Source organism: Apium graveolens, chromosome 7, assembly GCF_009905375.1.
Source record: "Apium graveolens cultivar Ventura chromosome 7, ASM990537v1, whole genome shotgun sequence".
NCBI lineage: Eukaryota > Viridiplantae > Streptophyta > Magnoliopsida > Apiales > Apiaceae > Apium > Apium graveolens.
Genome location: NC_133653.1, coordinates 85,204,567 through 85,228,988, shown reverse-complemented (window position 1 = coordinate 85,228,988; position 24,422 = coordinate 85,204,567). Strand labels below are relative to the sequence as shown.

Here is a 24,422-nt window from a genome sequence, read left to right as displayed (position 1 = left end):
TTCAAAAAAATAATCAATAATCAGATAATTCCCAGATCGGGTGGAGCATTGTCAAGAGGCGTCACTTAATAACCCTTTCTTACAGATAGAAATCTGTTGTTGACAGAATCATCCTTTCTCTCATATCAAAAATTCATATTCAATTACGTGTTTCACAAACACAAGAATCTCATGATTGTATTCATAATATTGTTATTAAGGTTATGAAACAATTTCACTATACTAGGTTGTCTAACAAACGCCTTATGTTCATTTAAGTTCACCTAAATCTATCATCGCATGATAAACTAAGCATATATCACATATATAAACATGAATAAACATCAAGGTAGGCATGTTACATCATCTAGCATATTGGTCTAAGCATTATACATCTCTATGTATCACATGAAGCATTTAAAAGCAATTAAAACAATCAAACATAGCTTTAAAACACTTCCGAAAATATAAACAGTTCAAAACTTTTATATAAACTAAAATTGATCACTCCATTAGATCCGTCTCAGAAAAACGAATCCAACGGTATATTGCACGCCTAAAACGGAGTTACAAAACTCCCAGAAAATCAATTTTAATATGGACAGTCAGGCTGTAACGCATTACAGGAACGCGTTACAAGCCCTGTAACGCATTCCGGTGATGCGTTACAGCCCTTTTAAGCCATTAAAAGGTGTAACGCATTCTGTGAATGCGCCACAGGGTGTAACGCATTCCCGGAATGCGCGACACCCCTTTATTTTTTTATTTTTTTTTCTTTTGTAGCAGCCGCCGCTTTCCTCTCGATCAGCGTGCCGCCGTACTGTACCCTGTACCTTTTGCTTTTCTTTGTCTGTGCCATCAACAGACAGCAATCAACAGCATACATTACAAACATATATATATATATATATATATTATATATACATATATTTATACTTATTTAATTACGAATTTAATTACAAGAACTTCAAAAATTCATAATAAAAAATCTATACATCCTAAAATTATGAAAAAAATACCCAGACGATCTACAACACTTGTAGAACCCAGATCAACATTTAAAATTATTCTGAGAAACGATTTCTCATCAGACAAAATTAATCCATGATATAACTTGTAAAAATCATAATTAATTCATACAAGCATATAAAATTCTGAAATTTTTACCACAGATCTATATGCATACAACCTATGCTCTGATACCATTGTTGGATTTTAAACGCAGCGGGGGCATGGAAAAACACTTTTTCACATATAAAATCCAAATAAAAGAATATAGATCATGAATAAAAATTCGAGGGATCGAATCTAACCTTTAAAATAATTCGGAGACAACGATCAGAGATCCTTAGCAGTTGTTCCTCAAGTGTGAAGCACTCCACCGGTATCCACCAAGAAAACGATGTTAAGGAGGAGGAAGGAGGTGGAGAGAATTGGGTTTTCCAAACTTTTTGGGTTTTTGAGGTTCAATAAAAATAGGGTCTATAATAGTATATTTATAGGCAAAATTTTTAGCTGAAATTTTCCCATAAATATTATTATTATTATCCCATTTATTATTCTCATTAATAATTAAAACACCTTTTAATTATTAATCCTTTTTCTAAACACTTTAGAAATAATTCTCTCTCTTGATTTAATTTCCAAAAATTAAATCCTTAATTAATAATATTAAGAACTTTTCTTAATTAATTTATAATCAATTAAATCTCATTTAATCAATTATTAAATTTGCCAATTAATTATGTATTTCACAAATAAATAATTATTAGCCATTATTAATTAATTCCTCCACCATTAAATCATTCTCTTTTTATGGTGTGACCCTGTAGGTTCAATATTAAGCCGGTAGTAGAAATAAATAATAATAAAACTATTTTATCATTATTTATATAAATTCTCTAATTTATTAAATATGATTAATTAATTAATCACATTTATTCTACATCGTGAGGGATACTTCTCAGCATATCGCGACTATCCGGATAATATGAATTCACTGCTTAGAATACCAAGAATCTATTCAGTGAATAGTTACCGTACAATAAACTCCTTATACCCTACTATGTCCCGATTAAATACAAGGCATGGATCTCGTGTCAGGCCTATCTAATTTAATCACTTGCTTACCATTTACTATGCGTAGTTCTATGCAAATTAGAAACTCCTTTCTAATTTCATTCACTCTGGCCAGAAATTCCTGAACTAGCATAAGTGGATCAGCCTTGAACATTAGCTTCCTTCACTGGAAGGGGTAGATCCTTTATTGATCATACACTATCTTCGTGTACAAATTCCTATACCCAGTAGAGCCCTAATAATTGTCCCTGGAGACTAAGAACTAAACCAAAGCATAGTTCAGTGTACACAAGATGACTATGATGACCTCAAGTCTAAGGATACTTGTACAACTATCACTATGTGAACAACTGCTGACACGTGAGTGAACTCCATCAGTTGTTCAGCTGTGCGAGTCATGTTCAGTGAACTTATTCTATAATAAGCACCTACATACTAGCTATAGTGTCACCACACAAATGTCTATGAGAACAGACATCCTTCATAATGAAGCAAGCATAGTATGTACCGATCTTTGCGGATTATTAATTACCAGTTAGTAATCCTATGACCAGGAACTATTTAAGTTTAGAGTTATCATCTTTTTAGGTCTCACTATTATGATCTCATCATAATCCATAAAAAGCTTTACTCTAAACTATGGTATATCTTATTTAAACACTTAAATAGATAAAGCCCGTAATAAAAATAAAACAAGTCTTTTATTAATAACAATGAAATCAAAACAGATTACATAAAAGTTATTCCTAAATCCTCATACATGATTGGACTTAGGACATATTCCTTTCAAGTCCGTCATCAACTTGAGCTTAATAATATCAATGTCAGTAGTTATATTATCACATATCAAATTACCTAATATAAATGGCAAAGCAACTGTCAAAGCCATCTCCTCCATCAATATCACTATTAAATTATCGTTAAAGTTACCCTCCAGCTCTCTTTCTAAAATTCCAATAACTAGAAAAAGAACTTTCTAGTTCACTCTGAAAAAAATGACCACTATCAATCTCGAAAATATGATTTTCAATATCAAAATATATGGAATAACTGTTCCCATTCCTATCCATAACTAAAAAAGTTTCATCAGAGGTGAAATTCCGAATGTCCTTGACGCCGAATAAATAATCAACATTGCTGTAACTAGAATTGTCATGACTACCCCAAATATGACTATTTTTCTTCATATCATTTCTATTCGGATCTTCACTTTTACTGGTATTTTCAATAGGACCAAGACCGCCCGTTGATTTACTTAGATGCACAAACAATGACATACGAAGTAGATGCGGATCATATATACGACAAAATAAGTTCCAACATCTAAAAATTGAAAAAACAAAGAGACCGACTCTTTTTCCCCTCCGTTAGATGCACAAACAAATTATTATCTCATTTTTTAAGGCAATATATAAAGGCTTATATTCAAAAAAATATTATTCAATAATTATCAAAATAGAAAAATTAATACATAATTTTGTAAAATTAATACATGTCAATATCATTTGTCAACTATCATAAAATCAATGAATCACTGAGAATATACATCAACCACCTTGTATGCATTCCTCCTAAATCATATACAAAAATCTTAATTCCTGCATGAATATAAAAGAAAACATAGTTAAACAATTAGTTCAAATACTTAAAATTGTGCATAATATTAAATAAAATGACCCATAAAAGTTAAAGATAACAAATGAGAAGGGAAAATGTAACGGCATAAAATGAAATATTAAAAATCAACTTCATCCAACATGATGAACAAATTAAGCACAAAAAAAATTAGGATAAAAGGAAGTAAATACATGTATATGTAAAATAGTTTGAGAAGAATTATATAGTACTGATTAAGAAGACAATCAACACAACACAAAAAAAGTTCAAACAAAGAGTAACATCAACCTTCTCCATCTCCTATAAGAAATACAAATTTTATCAACAAATATATGAATAAAAAATCTATAATTTGTGACAAATATAAAATTCTGGAAAAGAAGAAGAACTTATACCTTTTTTCGCGATTTTGTAACTACTGATGTAGATTCATCAACAAAACATTGACTTTTACCCAAACCAAAATAAATATAAGTAAAAGAATCAGTACAAAAATCATAAAAAAGAAACAGTAAAGAGACGTTGAAAAAGAAAAAAAAATCAAATTGAGATTGAGAAGACGATGATTACAGTCTCTCGAGAGATCTCTACAGTGAGAGAAAAAGTAAAAGAGAGATATAAGAGAAGAGAGACAATCATGCATAATTTAATTTGAAAGAGTGATGTAACAGAATGGAGCAAATCATGCATGATTTAATTTTTTAGAAATTATTTTTCATAGATAGATTGATTATGAAATTCAAAAATAGGTAAATAGTAATTAAGATATGTCAATTGAAGCTAATTGAATAGTTCATGGATATAGCAAAATATATAGGATTTGGGTAATGGGTAATTTTTTTTACCCATGGATAAATTAAGTAGTAGTCATTAAGATATATAGATTATAACCTCGTATTGTAGCATAAGAGCAACTTCAAAAATGGCTTAAAAGTCTAAATTTGAATTGATTTTGGTCCAAATTCACCCAACAACCTAAATCTGACCGAGATTAAAATAATATTTTTTAGTATATTTGCTTTAGTTTATTACATAAAATTTTGATTGCGGGTATTTATAAATGTAATTAAATAAATTTGAGATATTATTATTAATTATTTAACACATTCAAATATTAAAATAAATATTACAACACAGAAAACTTATTTGAAACGGAATATAAATGAAATACAATATGAACTAAATTATCAATTTAATATGACAAATTAAATTATATAAGATTATATCTTATATCATATAAAAATAAAATATTTATAATTAGAAAGGCTTAAAATAATAAAATAATATTTTATTATTTGGACCGAAATTTAAAATAAACTGTTAGAGTTGGATAGGGTTTCGGTCCAAATTTTGACCAAATTCTTAGAGTTGCTCTAATGTCAAAGGAATAAAATCATTCCTTCTCAAGATATTTAATTATTTACTACTGTTAAATCTCGATAAATGAATACGACCGGGATCGATAAATTTTTATTTATTTAACGAAATTAATTATTTATCGAAATTAAATATTTCAAAGATAACATAATTAAAGTTTAAACATAAACAAGATTACTATGTAACAGGTTTATTTTTTTAACAGAAAAATATATTGTTTTAAAATAGTTGTCAATATAGTACTATTGTTAAAAAAAAAATATTCAATCAAAATATGTGCATTCATTTTCGGAAAAAACGGAATTATACTTATATCCAAAATAAACCGAATAATATTGAGTTTAATTTCTAATACATGGGAATTAATTTATAATACATCCGAATATCCAAACCCTGGTAAAAGGTGAGGATAGTGTAGACGGTGGTGAGCTAGAGAACCCCCAAATGATGGTGAGGAAATGGCTCAAAATCCGGCTTGCATTTGTTGAATCCATGTATGTTTCTTCTGTTTTCATGTTTTTTTAACTTATTCCTCCGTCCGTATCTAATCGTTTTCTCCTCCACATATTAATTATAAAGATTCTTGTTCCCTATTTACAAACCCTAATTCTTAAACATCACAAATTAAATCACTGTTTAATTAGATCAGTTATTCATACTTTTACTACCAAATCAACCATACCCACTGCAGAAATCAATCAATTTTGGGAGAACAAATGTGGATTATCAAAGAAAGCCCTGATTACTGCTTCTAAATATGTTAATTTCGATTCATCTGATCCAAGAGCCCATTCCGAACTTTTCATAACCTTTGGATTCCCCATAACCAGTATTACTAAAATCATTTCCGCTTATCCCTTTATTCTTTGTAAGTATCATCCAGAAAAAGTCATCAAGCCCAAACTTAATTTTTTGTTTTCTATTTCCCAATCTCAGGCTGATGTTATTGCTATTATCACAAAAAATCCGCGCATTCTCACTAGAAGTCTGACCACCCATCTGATACCCTCTCTTAATCTGCTCAACTCTGTTACGGGTTCTTACCCAAATACATTTACTGTCCTTCAACACAATTCATATATTTTAAATCAAAACCTTCCAAAATCTTTTTTTGTTAAATATTGAGTTTCTCCGTGCACTCAATGTGTCCCATTTCCAGATATTGAAACTTTTAACAAGTTATGGTCCGGTATTAGGTACATTACATGAAGAATTCCGTTATGACGTGTTAAAACTTAAGGATATGGATTTTGATCTCGACTCTTCGTATTTTAATCATGCGTTACGGGCATTGTGTTTTACCCCCGACTCAACTTGGGAATCTAGATGTGCGTTGTTTCAAAGCTTGGGTTTCTCCAATCATGAGATACTTTCCATGTTTAAGAAAATGCCTGGACTAATGCTTTATAATAAGAAGACAATTACTGGAAAAATGGAATTCTTTCTGAATAAATTGCAGTGGACACCGTTTAGGCTGTCAAGTTACCCATCTGTTCTCGGTTATAGCTTAGAGAAGAGGACTATCCCCAGATGTTCAGTTCTGGAAGTTTTGGTCTCAAAATCCAACACTAGTGAGAGCTACATGTTATCGACAATATTGGCGATGACTGATAGAAAATTCATCATAAACTTTGTAACTCCGTATAAAGATAAAGTTCCTGGTGTAGTGGAGGCGTACCAAGGGATGTTGAGATTTGATGAATACACTTTCAAATAGAAGAGACATAAGGATGAGATTCATTGCCCACCAGATAAATTAGTGAATCTGTCGTAAAGTCGAGAATTAAATTAATTTTTTGATGGCTGAAGATGATGGTGAGTTTCTCAAGTACTGTATGCCTACTAAGTTAAGTTGAGATTTGATTTATCCGATTCTTGTACCAGAAGAAAAAGTTAATTTAAAGATAATGGTGAAATTTCTCAAGCACTTGATGCTTACAAAGCTAAGTGGAGATTTGATGTAACCAGTTCTTGTATCAGAACGGCAAGTTAATTTTAAAGCCTGATTTAGCATAGATGGGAGATGACTAATTATTAGTTCCTGATCTTTAAATAGTCGCATATGTTTTTAAACTATTTTTGTAGCTCGCTGTTAGTCTGTTATAGTGTTTTAAAATTAATTATTAGTGTCCTTATTTTATTTGTTGCAACTTGCAATATCTTCTTGCAGTCACCAATACATCTAACTTCTAATTGTTGGATTTCATCACGAAAATTTTCTCTCTGAGATTTGTCATTGGACAAGATCTACAGATTTAACTGTTGGCTGCTGTTATGCTAAAAGGTTGGTTTTCAGTCATCGCTGTTTACATAGACTTTGTTGGAGCCATTATTATGGTCAATGTGAGCCATTTTCAGATTTTGAAACTTTTAACAAATTATGGTCCAGTATTAGGTGTGCCACATGTCAAATTCCGTTGTGTCGTGTTAAAACTCAAGGATATTGATTTTGATCTTGACTCTTCGTATTTTTTTTGGCTAATTATCATAGTAACTTATTGTTATATGCATGTATGGTACTAATATATGTGTGCTGGCTCATGTCATCAAGGATTACTTACGTGCAGAAAGCGTTGCAGACTGAGACGGGTTAATTACTTGAAATCAGACAAGAAGAAAGTCAACCTCTCTACTGACTGAAATGAAACAATCATCAAATTTCCTGACCATCATACAACTCATGATCGATGAATACATTTTATATACTCATGTGTGTTTGTTTAATCCTACGTACGTTGTCAAGGACTAACTAAAAAAAATCATTGAAAATTGGCTCATAGGAGACAATGTTACAGTGCAGTCAAAAAGTGAGCTAAAATTTAATGTTTAATTCTGAAAGTGGTGATACACCAAGTTTATATCCAAATGATATATTAGAAACTCTGGGATGCGATTGGGATAACTTAAATCTTGATTGTGAGGTAGCAGGAGAGAAATTATTGACACACAGGAACAAAACACAATGGTTGAAAATAATGTGAACGATTTTATATCAAAATGATGAGTTAGATACTCTGCTATGGGATTGCTGAAGCTTAGAAGATTTGGATGGTGAATTGCAAGGAGAGAAATTACGGGATAGTGAAGAACAGAAGTTGTTATCAATGGGGTGAGATAGTATTTCCGATAGCGGTGATGTTCTTGATTAGATTATGAACCACAGAGCGAGTCAGTCAGTGATTAATGAAGCGCATTGTTTTAAAATTTGCCACACCAAATGTATATCCAAATGATGAGTTTGATTTTATGGGATGGGATTTGGATGGTGAAGTGCAAGGAGAGAATCATGGGACAGTTTGGTTGTGGGGAGAGTAGTGTTGATAAGGCGCTGATGGTGTCTGATAAATTGTATTTGCACTAAAATAGAGAGTGTGAGACTGTGAGTCCGACTTTGACAAACCACAAGCATTCGAGCACGGCTTGATTGGTCGCTCTCTTAATTTCATCAACATTAGTATATGTAACTCTCTGGTTTGAAAATTAGCAAAAAAAAAACTTTGCTTTGTGTTTGTCAAAAATAAAAATAAAAATAAAAATAATATTAGATTTTTGTTATGAATAATGTGGATGTCGCGAACAAAGTGTTGGTGCAGTGGTTGAGTTTTTTACCCCCGTTGCGGGAGGTCAGGAGTTCGATCACTGTCGTGCGCGTGTGTTATCAATTAGCAAAAAAAAAATAATGTGGATGTCCTTTGACCTTTATACCTTTTATGTAAGTGTAACATTTTACTTGTACGCCTATAAATAAGCATATGTGAGCATGATAATATACACTTCAATGAATAGAATATTCTCTTCTTAATCTCTCTCTTTCTCACGTATCTATTATATAATAATTATAATATTTTTATTATATATATTTCATAACACGTCATCAATACGATATGCTCTTAGATTCATTAGTTTGATGGTGTATTTTTATTTGAGGAGACTAAACTTGAAGGTTTGTTTGGCAGCAAAATTCAAGTGCTTAAAGTTAAGGTTTGTTCCATTACAAGATATGAGGTGTGCTTATGATCGAAGGTTGAAATTTTTTCTTCTTCCTATATTCAATTGAAAGTAAAACCGCAAAAGTTTATCAAAATGAAAAATCGACAACCGTAGAAAAATGACCATGATTTTTAAGATTAGAAGATACACATGTATTTCATCTTCTTCATTTTTATCATGATATTTTATAAATCCTCATATTTTAGTTGTGCCCGTAAAAGTCATGTTGATCTTTTTTATCTCAAAAATTGAATCATTTTGGACTTTCCCAAAAAATAATTTATTTACATAATATTTTTAATAATTTTATTAAATTCCTTCCTTTAATATGTCAAATTATGTGATATACATAAATTATTGATGTGACTTTGGAATAAGTACATCTTTCATATAACACTGAATCACATCTAAAAATCTAGTATAATACCAAATCGAAAGATCGTCTCGAGAAATTTTATTTGTGATAATATTTTACAACCATTTTAGGTGTTTACTTTTAATAAAATATTAAACAACAATCTAGTCAATAACTTAATTAAATTATATTTTGATTGATCACATTTTATATCAATCATATATTTATTTTCATGAGTCATAGCATTTTTTCAAGATTAAAGTTATTTATAACTTCGTAATTTGCATCTTTCCAAATAAAATTGTGTGGATGTTATAAATTGTCTATTTTTGTCAAAACTGCTTTTATAAATGTATATTGTGTTATTAATTTTAGAGTAAGATAGTGATTTGAGTTTCAATACATACAATTATGTTGGTATGTTCGCAAAAGTTTAATTTTCAAATTTAAATGTGTTCTTACATGATTATCATATTATCCAGATATGAGCTTGTATATGTGTATGTCTTATGCCCTTTTTACAATTCCCGCAAAAATTTTATAATTGATGCAATATGTCTTTGGTGAAAACATACTAAGAGGCGATATGAGGCTTACATTAATACAATAAAAATTAATTATTATTATTTAGATGAAACATCTTATGACCCATTTACACATAAAATATGTTCACACTACTATGATATTTTTTTTGCATATGTTAGTATATATTTTTATGTATTATGCATGATCGGATAAATGGTAGTTTAATATCATAAGTATTTTTGTGTAGTTTTGTTTGTGATGTATATGATACATGGTAACACTATACATTTATTTTATGTTTAATTGATATTAGATATTGTAATTTGTAACAAATAGTTTCACCGAAACTTGAGTTCAACACTGTTTATATTACACACAAAAAATATACTTGATTGATGATAATTATAAGTTTTGTAAATAATAACGAGAAATTTTGTGAATATGAACACGAACTTTTTGTATGACACATTTTTGATGTGTTTGGTCATATAGATTCTCTGAAGGATATTTTTAGATGATTTGTCGTAAGTACGACATCGAGGAACATCAATAACAAAAAATATCATATGTTTAAGCATTTTTATCAAAATATTTATTAACATTGAAAAAAATGAAGAAAAATGAGTTATGATTTATAATATTCCTGAAGGATGTAAATATATATAAATTATAGTGACATTCTTAATTTTTGGATACAATAAAATTTTAAATTTTGTGAGATGAAATGTATCCTGAATATACTATATACTGGAAAATGTTATTAATTATGAGTTAATATTTTGATCTTTGTAGTATCCAGTATATGAACATAAGCAAGTAGTCCACACCATTCCCATAAGTGAATATGACAATATTAAGAAATACAATATTTTTAAACTTTCTTGTAGCATAGTTACGATCTCCCGAATATGAACACATGCGTGTTAATACTATACATCAAATGAGAGCCATCCAAAGGGGGAGCGTTGTATATATTGAATGACTCATTATATTAGATAGAAGGCTCCAGAAGAGCATCTTTATTATTATCGTATATTTAAGTAAATATTTAAAAAAAGGAAAGACGGGGGAGAATCAAACATTATATACTCTCCCAAGTGATTAGAAAAAGAAATAAAACTTTTGGTGAATAATCGATCATATAGAAAAAATAAATGATAGTTGTGCCTTAAAGTCTTAAGTTTATTAAGGCACTAAAGTAGTTTGGAGGAAGTTTTTAAATTTTCCACCAATTTTATATATCTAAAATTATGTGAAATATACATTAGAGTAAACCATAAGTTTACTGAAAAAATATATAATTATAGGCTAATAATCCCGACTTTATAAATATGCGAGCAGTAATTGAAATTTTGTATGGACGTTCATTGAAGAACCACTAGATTTTTCTAATTATATATATGATATTTGATTATAAGGATAATTGATCACCAAAAAAAATATATTTCTGAAAGTGAATTGTATATCTTTAAATGTGGAGCATTAAGATATGGTTACATGCCTAGTTGTTATTCACAACCTGAAGTTTGTGATTTTGATTCTTTTAGTTAATTATATCATCAAGAATACTCATGTTTATGATGTTTGTAAATTTATCGCCCATTCAAAATTATCAAATATCTTATGGCACATATTGATTCGTATATTTCCATCTAGTTCTTTCTCCCCAACGTGAAAAAATTTTGGTTAGCTCAAATTGTTTCACCACTACAATTAAATCGATTGTTGTTCATTATAAATTTTTGGTTATCAGTTTATAGCCATATACATGTTTATGTTTATGAATCAGTTTAATGAGTTCGTTTTCCCAAAATCAGAGGGAGAAAAAAATAGCTGGTGAACATATAAGCTTAAATATTTGCCTCATCGTGGTCCTCGTAGTAAAGAATATGAACCAGAAGTTTATAGGATATATTCACTCATATGTTTCAATAATTGCCAGACATATCTGCTGACCAAAATAAGTTACTATATCATATATATAAGCTATTAATACTCCAAATAAAATTATTCCATAAGGATAACCTCAATCTTTTAATGTGTATCAAGAACGCCAGAAGCGTGATAAGCTCATAAGTTCCATTAATAAAAATTCTTGAAAAAAATGGAGCGGTGGTTTATAATGAATAAATCAAACAGTGGATAACATTTGAATAATCTCTAGAAGAGACTTTAGAATTGACAAAAGAAAGAAAATATAAAGGTACCTGAAAATTTTTTGAGATCTCAATATATTATGTCATATCTAAAATAAATGAAATAATTACTCAATTTGACGTCGAAAATATTTGACACTTGAGGTTATGGATGAAAAATGAGGATCACAAAATAAATTGGCCAAGAATGTAAAAAAATGATTGAGGCAAAATCTATTACAAAGAAAAATGTTATTAGGACTTGTAGTTTGCACACCAAAAGTTGTGCAACAAGCGCGCTATAAGAACTATTTGAAACTGCAGTCCACATAGTCAGTGGGATAAACATGAATATTGTAGTGATAACAAATTGAAAATATGCAATATATGAGATTTAAATATCAGATAGTTACACAATGACCTCGTAATGATTAAGAAGAGAATAAAAAAATGTGTAGTGGATATAATTACATGATAGTCTAGCATTATACGAATGATTTGATTTATATATTACCCACTTGACAAATGTTTAAATAAAAATATTTCTGAAGGATCTAAATCGCTGGAAGCGGTAAATCAAGTTCTTGAGAACTAGTCCCATCAAATTCTTAAGGGTTTCAGACCAGTAGTCCGACATAAAATTTTATCAAATATATTGATGCTTTATTTAATATTTATCAAATTATACTTTATACATCAGAGTATGTACGAGTATAAGAAGGCGTATGGGAATTATGATGATTTATTAAACCTACTAATATTTTTTGAGGGTTATATGAAATGTGATAGGTGATAACTCATGTAACTATCTGGCCAGAGTGGATGGAAATTAGAATGTATTTCTAATTAACATTCGAATGAGTTTCACCTCATAATCAAAATACATTGGGATTGTTGAGTTCATTTTGTAAGTTCTGAAGTTTGTCTATCACTTCAGAATTTCTGTAGAACAATGCATGTTTTGAAGGGGAAAACACTTTTGAGTGGAGGCTAAAATATTTTACTGAGAATGCTAATAAATTACGACTTATAAAATTCGATTATATTAAATTCCTGGAAGGATTATAAATACATGATTATACACTAATAACATGAGATCATACAATATTCAGACTTATAATTTATTCCTTGAAGGAAGATGACAATCACCACTATGAAAATTGTAAAGAAAATTCTTGGTCCAAAAGTACCATATATCATATTGCAGTAAGATATTGATTTATTTTTATACATGTCTCATTACGTTTAATTAATTACTAGTATACTTTAAAACTAGTCCAAGATGAAGGCATACTTATCTTAAAGGTACATAAAGAAATTTTTATTTAATCTCTACTAACCTCTTCGAAAAAAATTTAAATTGATTTTGCAGGTGCAAAGTGTTTACTCTGACTCACATAATTCGAGTCTCAATTCAATATGTATTCACATATTATTGGAGATGTTATTTTTTTGGAATATAATGAAATTAACAATTGCAGGGACTTCTAATATAAATTGTGCTTCTGGAAACTCATGAGAATGGTCATATACGTATATGATAGTGATTCGACATGGCATTATAAGATGTAGTTTATTTAGCAGGATTGAAGTTATACAAACTTTATAATGTGCTAGCTACACAACTCAATGGACGATACAGAATATTTGGAAAGGCGTTATAAACCGGTACATTCAGAAGTTTTACATCAATAGTCTCGTCAACTTAAAGATTTTATGCGACCTTAATATCATGGGGAGACATATGTGCGCTGCACTTTTTTTCCTTGGCCATGGTTAATCCCACAGGGTTTTCCTGGTGAGGTTTTTAATGAGGCAGCATCATGTGCGCATTATGAAATAATGTTCTTCTCCCTTCACTGGATTTTTTTTCCCACGGGGTTTTTCCAGTAAGGCTATATTAAGACATTGTTTCATATAACGGATATCCAAGGAACATTGCTTCATATGACGGACATCCAAAGGGGAGTGTTATGAATAATGTGGATGTCCTTTGGCCTTTAGACCTTTGGTTTTCCAAATCTTTAATTCTAGACTTTTGACTTTTTCTATGTACATGACTCTTGACCTTTTATGTACTTGTAACCTTTCACTTGTAAGCTTATAATTACACACCGTATGTGAGCATGATAATGTACACTTCAATGAATACAATATTCTCTTTTTAATCTCTCTCTTTCTCACATATCTATTGTATAATTATTATAATATATTTTATAAAAATTCTATGTTTATTTTTTTAGGGATTATGGTTACTATGTTTACTACTACACTGTTCATGAAAATTATAATATACTTCTCCCGTCCTGTTTTAATGTCAAAATTACAGCATTTACAAAAAAGTTCCAACTCATTTACACCATATTTTACGTTAAATGTCTAAATATAGATATAATATACTTACTTTTCCTAAAGTGTATACTTTGTTTGGATATAATAGAATATAAATGGGATATGATGGAAATAAATTTGTTTTTATTAATAATGATAAGGGTATAATAACAATTATGAATTACATCAAACTGATGTAAAATTTACACCAAATATACTCTTGACACCAAATTATTATTCATTTGGTGCAACTTTTACACTATTATAATATTAGGTTGAAGTTAATTTTATGCTAAAACTTACAATATTTGGGTTGGAGTTGTTCTAATATGTGTTTTTACGCCTTGATTCTATGATTATATATTGGATATCAAATGCCTAAAATAATAGTCATTTATGTAATTAATAGTAAAAAATAAATAAATCTAAAACAAGATAAAATCGTCTAAAAGGGTAATATTCTTTGAATGTTAGGTGAAGGCCCTGATTACCCACCTTTTAATACACATAGCTCGTTTTATCATTTGGCCGAGAGGATAGCCCTGTATGACCATTGTACATGTGTGTCCAAAGGCTTAGTTGTACATGCATTGTGAGCAAAAGTGTGTACCATGAATTCATGAATTCAAGTGTATGTATGTGTTGGATGGATTGCTAGACCCGGAAAATCATTAGTGTCATGTATAATGGTGTCGTGTATTTTTGTGTTTCATGTACTTGATGGGTAGACATGAACACGGCACGATTTGAAGTCGTGTACACGATCTGTAAACACGAACACGATACGATTGGAAAATGCCCAAACATGACACGAACAATTGTACATTGCTTTTCAAATACACGAAAAGGAAATGATAAAAAAATTAAACGAATAAACGAAAGCATGAAATGTACACGACACAAACACAAACTGTAATACGAATTAGTACATAAAATATTAAAATCTTCAATTCCACAATCTTCAATCAGCAGCAGCAAAACTCCACAATCTTCGATTTTCGGTGGCTTCACAAAACTTTTCGTTGTTGGTCTAATTTCGGTGTCTTCATTCTCCCTCTGATCCGTCGCATTTTAATTCATATTGCTGTATAAATCATAAGATGAAATAAATAATTAAACAAACAACAAGAATTACCTGGTCATTTGAATACAAGATTCAAACAAATCAAATCAAAATCAAACAAGTAATAAATTAGATGACTGATAAATGGTAATAAGGAATAGTACCAGATCATTTGAGTTTGGATCTTCGTCCATATTTTTTCGATTCCCACTGAAGAGAGTTGCGTGCTTGAAAGCTGCTTGCGGCAGCTCCTTTGATTTCCTAACCCTAAAGTTTATTTAGAGTGTTTACTTTACACGACTGTTTGTGGACTGTGTAGTATAGTTTTTAGTATATTGACTTCTATTGCAGTTTGTATAGTATCATTTTATAATTATATTATAAATAGTAATTTATTTATTTATTTCGTGTACCTCGTATCATGTCGTGTACCCAAGGGGTAGACACAACACCGACACTAAATTACGGTCATGTACTTTTGTTGTTACAACCGGAATTTCATGTATTAGTTAATTGAATATTCTACAATTATGATTTAGTCGTTAATAAAAAAATTTATAGATATATGTTTGTGTTATTGGTTTGATGCATAATAATTGTGTTAAATTATTTAAGAATTTTGAAAACAAGAAGTGTATTATTTACTCTTAAATGTGACTTATAGAGTGTATTTCTTATTTTGAGAAAAAATGTTTTAAAAATATTTTCATCAATAAATTTCAAAAACGATCTTATAAATTTCTAAAAATTTAAGCTATTTTATGACACCACTCTTGTAATTTTTGAAATTATATATTTTTTTATAAAAAATATTCTTTATAATTAATTTGATCAATAATTAGAAAATTACCTAGATACTCATGCATGCATTTTACTCCCAATAAAAAGACAAGGGTACCATTGGAATTTCCAACCCCACTAACCACTCTTCCACTAGCCAAATTACTCAATTAACCTTGCATGCAAACATGTGTATAAAAGTAAAAATGGATGATTAAAACTCACTTTAACACTCAAACACACCACCACACTCCACTCCACCCATTTTTCTTTCTCTCTTCTCCCTCCTTCTTCTCCCTCTCGACCGAACACCCTGACCCCCCCATTTTCATCAATTTATCACCCTCTTCTAGTATAATTTCACTTCCCATGATTAGTTTACTTATTTCCCAAAGATTCTTATGCTTAAAAGTTGATGATTTATGGTTGCATGTTGTGTTTTTGTTTAAACTCAAAGAGAAAAACCTTGATTCTTGTGAATCTAAGGCTTCTCCATGAGATATATTACTTATGTGCTAGTATTATGTATTTTTGTAAAAGAAACTTGATAAAACTTTTTGCATGTTAGTGATCATTCATTTTACGGCCATTTCTAGTGTTGCATGTTAGTTTTAAGATGAGATTTTGATGGAAAACCATGATACTTTTGCTACTATATTCAAAATCATGCATGCATGATTAAACTCTTGAAATTCGAATTTGTTTGTGCATAATAAGAGTTGTTGACATGTTAATTTGCTAAAATTAGTTAAGGTAAGATATTGTGCATGATTACTAGTATTGGGTAACTGTTTAAAGTCGAATTTGTAAGAAATGATCTTTCATGTTTAGCCGAAATCGTGATAAATTGTTAACTTGAATTGATTGTAGTAAATTGTTTGCATGGAGGTGTATTAGGGTATGAATGGTCTCCCAAGGGTATTAGTGCAGTAGGATTTCTTGGGTTAAGGTTGATTTCTTGGTTTTAAAGTGGGAGTTAAGGTAGAAGGATTAGAGTAGGATACTTGGTTTTTTCAGATTTGCACACTAGTTATAGGTGAGTTTTGAATGGGCATTTCTTAGGCCTTGGTAGGCCCGAGCTGCAGAGAGTTGGGAATTGGGTTATACTTGAGTCCAGAAGCCATAGATTAAAGAAAACCTACGATTTAGTGAGGTGCACACACGAAAACACTAAATCTGCCGAAATAGGGGACAATTTAGGTTGGGTGTAGTTTGGAGGTCATAAAGTGGTGTTATGGCTAGGCCCTCATTAGGCCTCAATTAGCACTGATACTAGGGAGTATGTGGGAGGTTTACAAGCCATATTTTGGTAGTTTAGAGTTAAAACCAAGGGTATAAAGTGAGATCAAAACAGGGTAGTTTAAGTGTTGCTGGATCAGGGGAGAGTCAACATTGGGAGTAGGCCCAAGGAGGCCTAGGGTGGACCTTGGTGTCATTTCAAGTGCACAAGTTAGGTTTAGGTTCTGATATTCCAGTGTAGTAATTTGAGTAGCAAACTTTGAGTGGAAGAAGGTTCAATGACACTAGAAACCATTTGATGTCACCTAGGTGTCGCACTTAAGAGCACTTTGACTTTGCATTTAGTTTTTAAGTCTTTAGAGGTAAGGCCTGAGTTGACCATTGATTTCTTATGGTATTTAGAGGTTAGTAGGAGGTTAGGCCAGGGTTGTGGTCAAGTTAAATGAGGTTTGGCTTGATAGGGAACTTCGAGTTTGGAGAGATAGTTGGGATGCACTAGACTAGTAGAGCATTTCGAGTCATTGTGTTGGGGGAGTGAGATCATTCATTACTTATTAGTGCACTATGTTTTCAATAATATATTATGTGATTAAATGTGTTATGTGCTCCTAAATGACTACTTGGGACTTGATGCTATTATGTGAATACTAAGAATCAAACGTGAAAGTAGGCCTAAATACCACTATGACTTGAATTTTCTAACTAGGATGGTGATTTTGTGAGAGTGTATATTGATGAGGTATAATATTTTGTGTAGGCTCAGGATAAGATAGTAAGCTTGCCGTCAAAGTCGAGTAGTGCTCCCGGTTGCTTCCACGATCAAGACGAGAGTTAGTCCAGCCTTCTTAAGGCAAGTGTCCTAAACCTTTCTTGAGATATGATGCAAGTATTCCCGTATTCAACTTATGTTTATTTCAAGTGTCCTTTGACCCTCTCGAGATGTATATTGGGAATTATTCTGAACTATTAAGATGTGTTGCAAGTGTTCTGAACCACTCCCTTGATTTATGATAGCATGCTCGTATAATGTTCATTAATATTTTTGTCACCATGATACATCGTTACAAATACTCTGATTTTAGATTGAGATATTGCAAATTCTATGCCATGCTTACGATTATCGGGCTTGCTTTAAGTCTATGTATGCATTTATAAAATCATACCCTTATCACTATTTTGTTCCAATTCGAACTAGTACCTACCTTTGACTTAAATCGAATGTCTTGGCCATTTCGAGACACCCTTATAAACTATAATACTTCATTTGCCTTGATTATGTAATCTCTCTTGATTAACCGTTATCCCTTTTCACTCTCACACCTCCAAGTTACCAACTATTTACATAAATCCCTATAATCATACCCAATTTTTGTCACTATATATATGCCATATATAACCCTCAAAATTTGAGATCTCTATATTGTTGAATAACGTTATGATTCTTTTTCAATACTTTCTTCCCTGGTTGTCAAACCTTTGTTGTCCATATTTGAAAACTCTGCTAAGGAGAAGTCAAATTGTTCTGATAAGAATTTCATAACTCGAATCCTTGGTTGATGATTTAAGCCCCTTTGTTTAGATCTTTGTAAAGTTCTCATTGGCATCAGTTTTATAAAAGATAATTGATTTTTAAATAAAGGAATGTTTTCTTGAGATTGGTGAATTGGACTAAGATGCAAGTCTCTTTCACACTTATAATATTAAGCTTAAAAGATGCCTAGGGATCTCATTAAATTGTTTAGAACCCAGCGAGGTTCGGGATTACTTCGCAGATGATCACCGGATGTAATCCGTAGCGTCATAAAATGATTTTGAGCAATGATTTGGTTACAAATATTTTGACTTGAATAATGATGCCATACACCTCAATTTCCAGTTATAAATTGCTATGATGTTAAATTATGTCTTATGATATACCTTGCTAAGCGTTTGGCTCACTACTTGTTTTTCATTCATGATATTTCAGCTAGCAAGTATGGTTAGATTCAAGCAGAGTGCTCGTAAGTTTACCGGAGGAGATGCTGAGGCTTATGTGAGAGCCCCGGTAGTATAGTTGGCGTTCATGTGAGGGCCGGTAGCTATATAAGTTGTAATAGTTGTAGTGTTGGACTATTCAAACACTGAACCTTTGCGATCCTGGATCTTGTTGTTAACAGCCGTTTGTAATAACTCTGTATTTATTCAGTTGTATTTTGTTAGTGTTATTTTGGGGCTGTGATGGGTGTTGGTATTAGAGCTAAGGTCTAGAGTCCCTGAACAGTCCATATAGGTTATTGGATATATATATAGGTAATACGAGAGTGTAAGTAGATATTATTCGAGTAAGTCGCTAATATTTTCCTTCGTATATATTGTTTCTCAACAAAAAATGCATTCTTCTTCGTCCTCGGCGCCATCTGACATTATAGCATTCTCCGTGTACACTGGCTTGAGGCTCCAGTTTGATAGGCTTCAAGGGAAGTACGACCGACTTATGGAGCGTCTGGATGTAGCTTTTCGGGATGATACTCAGCTTAAGGAGGAACATAGGGCACAGTTGATTACGATACTCGAGTCCTTAACACAGTTCGTTAACACTAAGCTCAGGGAGATGCCAGCACACCGTGACCGCAACAGCCAGTACACCATCCAGATGGTAGCAGATGAACTTCAGGGCATCATGAAGGTACTTCAGGGGGAGCAGTGGAAAGAGATTCCCTTAGCACGAGATGATAACGAGGAGGCTTAGGAAGATGACCGTTAGGATGAATTAGGAGCCAAATTTCCTATTTCATTTCCCAATTGGCTATCCTTTATATTGTTATATCCTTCGAACTATGTAGTTTTCTTATTTCCCTTCGGAACCATGATGTTGTCTCTTAAATTCAAACCCTATTCAGTTATGAAAGGAATGTGAGTATGTGTCTAAGAAACTTCCGAGAAGCAATCAATGAATAAATTATTTTTTTCATACATTAAAAGTATAAATTTTATTGATTCCTAAGGTAGTATGAATTTGTTTTATACTACTTACTCTCTTTTAGTATAATTTGTTTCCTCCAATTTTTGTTGTCATCCGATTGAGAGAGACGATGCATATGGTGTGACTATTTGTCTTTGTGATAAAAGTCTGGTGGGACGCCACCCAATTATGTGTTGTAGACTATATAGTACTAATATCGGCCATCTTAAGTACGAATATAGTTGCTCCCAATCATATCAAATTTTTTTCTTTATTATTTCTTCTTTTTGAAGTGATTTATTTATTCTCACTTTCCATCAACCAGATCCACCAGAGCCACCTCAACAATTTGTGACTTTCAAAACCTTTCAGAGTGTGAACCCACCTTCATTTTATGACACCACTGATCCGGTTATAGCCAACACTTGGATAAGAGAAATGGAGAGATCTTTCAAATTGGTTCGACTCAGGGAAGAACAGAAGACCATATATGCCACATATTTCTTAAAAGAAGAAGCGATTTATTGGTGGGATTCAGTCAAAGTTTTGGAAGAAGTTCAACCAGTTACTTGGACTAGGTTTAAGGAGTTATTTTTGGAAAAATATTACCCCCGGTATATGTAGAAACTGATGGAGTTGAAATTTCTGGAATTGAGGCAAAGAAGTATGACAGTCTTGGAATATGAGAAGAAATTTACAGAATTATCAAGATTTGTGACCAAATATGTGAATATTAATGAATAGAAGGCTGAGAGATTTCAACAAGGGCTCGAATATTGGATCCGAGATAGAGTGTGGATGTTTGAGATTGGTACCTACGCTGGGGTAGTTCAGAAGGCGGCATTGATTGAAGGTAATGGAGCACAATCCAGAAAGGAAAGAGATAATAAGAAGAGGAAAGTATTTCATCAGAGGGAGGGATCAGAATCAGGATACCAGCAAGATAGAAACGTAAAGAGAATTAGATTTCAGAAAGGATGGAATGCACAGAAGAAAGGGGAAGTGAACAAGAGGCAAGACAATAAAGGAAACCATCAGCAGAATCAGGGTCAAGCGAATGCACAGAAGAGAGGGGAAGTGAACAAGAGAGCTTGTTTAAAGGGGGCGGCATAGACATATTTCAAAAATATCCCTGAGAGAATTGCAAGTGCCAGTTTCTTTCTAGTTATGAATTAAAAAGTGATCTAAATTGGACTAGGATGAGAAAGTATGCATTTTGGGTCATTAAAACTAAAATAAACATAAGTAAATTGTAACATACTTGCATTCTGGGTCATTAAGGCCCTGAGTAATAACATGAACTACATAATTAAATATATGACAAACAGCAATAAACAACAAACAAGAAAATTAGCTTTCTGCACATAAATAAAGATGGTTTAAATAACACCTGCATACATGCCGCCATAAGATTATTTAGTTTGTTCCTTTATAAATATAATTTAGGATACCAAATTAAGGAATTTATAAAGACAAGAACTGTGCAGAGCAAAACACAATGATTTAACCTCCTGCCTAATCTAAAATAAGTGTTTCCATACTATACTGTCCAAGACATAAAGCATATGTAATTTTAGTTAATCATATTAAACCTGTCTAGCAAAGAATGAAAGAGAGAGAGAGAGATAAAGTGAAAGAGACGAGAGAGAGATAGAGTGAGGGATAAAATTTCAATAAAATACAGCACAGCAGTTATACCTCAAAATAGAACACAGATCCTTGAAACCCTTGAATCCATTGCTCAAATGTATTGCTTGAATCCAACCTCGAACCCGTAAGAGAATTTGAAATCCAAATTAAAATCGTAATAGAGCTTAAACCAAAATCATTTTCTAACCCTAATTGAAATTCTCTCCTTCACCCATTTAAACCCTAGAATCCGTTGCTCTAATGTGACACGAATCCAACACTAAACCCGTTGCTCGTTGAACCAGTTTGCTTTTACCTAATTTCATAGATGAATAAGAAGTGAAGAGTGAAGGGGAGTATGGAGTAATTTCCCCAATTTGGTTTCCCCTGAATTGTTGTCTGAAATTTTCGCTTCCCGCTTCTTCAAAATAGTAGCCGCACAAACCATATTTTAGCCATTCAACCCAATTATTTCAGCAACCCAGCCCAGGCCATTTTACATCATTCTTTTAATTTTATGATATGAATTTCATAAAATTTTTAAATTACACTCATTATAATTATTACAGTTAATTTATTACTTTATTTAATTTGTATAAATTTAAAATATTTCATGATATTTTCTAAAAAAATTATTTTATTTACTTCAATAAAAATTAATTGATATACTAAATAAGTAAAATTTATGAAATTTAAATTTTATAAATTATTTTAAAATTTTTAAAATTTAAATAAATCATTTATTTGTCAAGATTTTACATTTTAGAAAAAATTATAAATTATTTTATTCAAATCGATTAATTTTAAAGAAAATTTAATTTTTGTTTAAAAATGCAATTTTCTTTATTGACCATTTATGGCAACACGGTATTCTATGTTGCTGCGTATAACACCTTAGTGAGTTATGATAACAAGCCTTTATGCCTTTGGTAACACCTAATAGGTGTTGTGATAGAGAAAAAATGTATACCTATTGTAACAATTTCTACGATAACATCAATGCTAAGATGTAACAATAGTCCTAAAATGCAAAAAATAGTTGAATTAGGGTCGCGCCTTAGACTCTAATCTTTATAAACTCACGAGTACTGTACAAGAATCTTTAATGCCCGTCATCATCATCAATCTTACTGCTTAATTTTCCACCAACCATGACTTACTAATTAAATAAAGAGAAATACTAGGGATACAGGAAGCATTACATAATTGTGTACGGAATGACGTGATAAAATATACTCCCTCTGTCCCAAAATAAGTGTCTATTTAACTTTTGACACGTTTTTTCAGGTACTAAAAAAAGATATTTGCATATATTTTTTTTCAAATTTTTTTTCTTGAATTAAAGTTTTACATTTATATTTTTATTTAGAAAAGAAAATTTATAAAAAAATATATACAAGTACCTTTTTTTACCACCTCAAAATACGTGTCAAAACTCAAAGCGATACTGGGACTGAGGGAGTAATGTCTATCTTATTAATATCGTTATCGGCCAATAATTACTTTTCTATTTAACTATTTTTTTCCTTCCATTTTTATGAATGCATTTCACATTTTTATTAGTGCATTGCATTCAATAATAATATTTGTTGTCATATTAGAATACTTATTATTATTATTATTATTATTATTATTATTATTATTATTATTTCTAATGGTTAATATATATACCTACGATGGTAAAATAAATCTAACCAAACATACCCAGTATAAATCTTTTAGAGCGGTGTCTGGGGAGGTTAAAATGTACGTGGACCATTCCCATGTCTTGAAAATAAGGGTGTTATTTTCACTATGCCATAGACTGCTTCTTGTAACATCAAAACTGTGTCTCTATACATATTATTTGATGTTGCTATATGGAAAAAAGGCTATAGCAACACATTTGCTATGTTAGGTCCTGAGCAGTAAGTAGAGGTATTTATAGCAACATCAAAACATGTCTAAGGTAACATAACTCCAGATGTTATAATAGATCCAAATAGATGTTGTAATAGCATACAACAACATATAATGCTATGTTGCAGTAGTTGTTCTGATTTTTTTTAAAAGTGGGCTCTATATATGTAGGGCCCGCCTAAATAGTTTTTAAAATTCATATTAAATAGTTTGTTTTTACTTATTTTTCCTTTTTTTACAAATATAATAAAAAATGATGAATAATTTAATTCAAAATATAAATGAAAATATTTCAAAATTAATTAGACTACAACAAATATAAAACTCATAAATTATTACAAATAGATGAAGCAAAAATCTGTAAACACTACATTCTAAATTTATCAAGTTCTGTAAATGTACATAATCAAGTATTGTTATATATAGGGGAATCATCAAATATAAACTAAAATTAAAATAAAAACTTAGAACTAATCTAAGCCA

At 31.1% G+C, this 24,422-nt stretch overlaps 1 protein-coding gene and 1 long non-coding RNA gene across 2 annotated transcripts; one reads left to right on the top strand and one right to left on the bottom strand.

Moving 5' to 3' along the window:
* The first annotated feature begins 6,295 nt into the window (after positions 1–6,295).
* LOC141673826 (uncharacterized) lies at positions 6,296–6,769 on the top strand. Its single transcript, XM_074480562.1, has one exon. The coding sequence runs from the start codon at positions 6,296–6,298 to the stop codon at positions 6,767–6,769; it is 474 nt and encodes a 157-aa protein (XP_074336663.1).
* An 8,471-nt stretch (positions 6,770–15,240) lies between these two features.
* Positions 15,241–22,100, bottom strand: LOC141672160 (uncharacterized). The gene is made up of 2 exons (XR_012555370.1): positions 15,616–22,100; positions 15,241–15,472 (listed from the first exon to the last, which is right to left on the bottom strand). It is a non-coding gene; the product is annotated as an uncharacterized LOC141672160 (long non-coding RNA).
* Between the last annotated feature and the right edge of the window lie 2,322 nt (positions 22,101–24,422).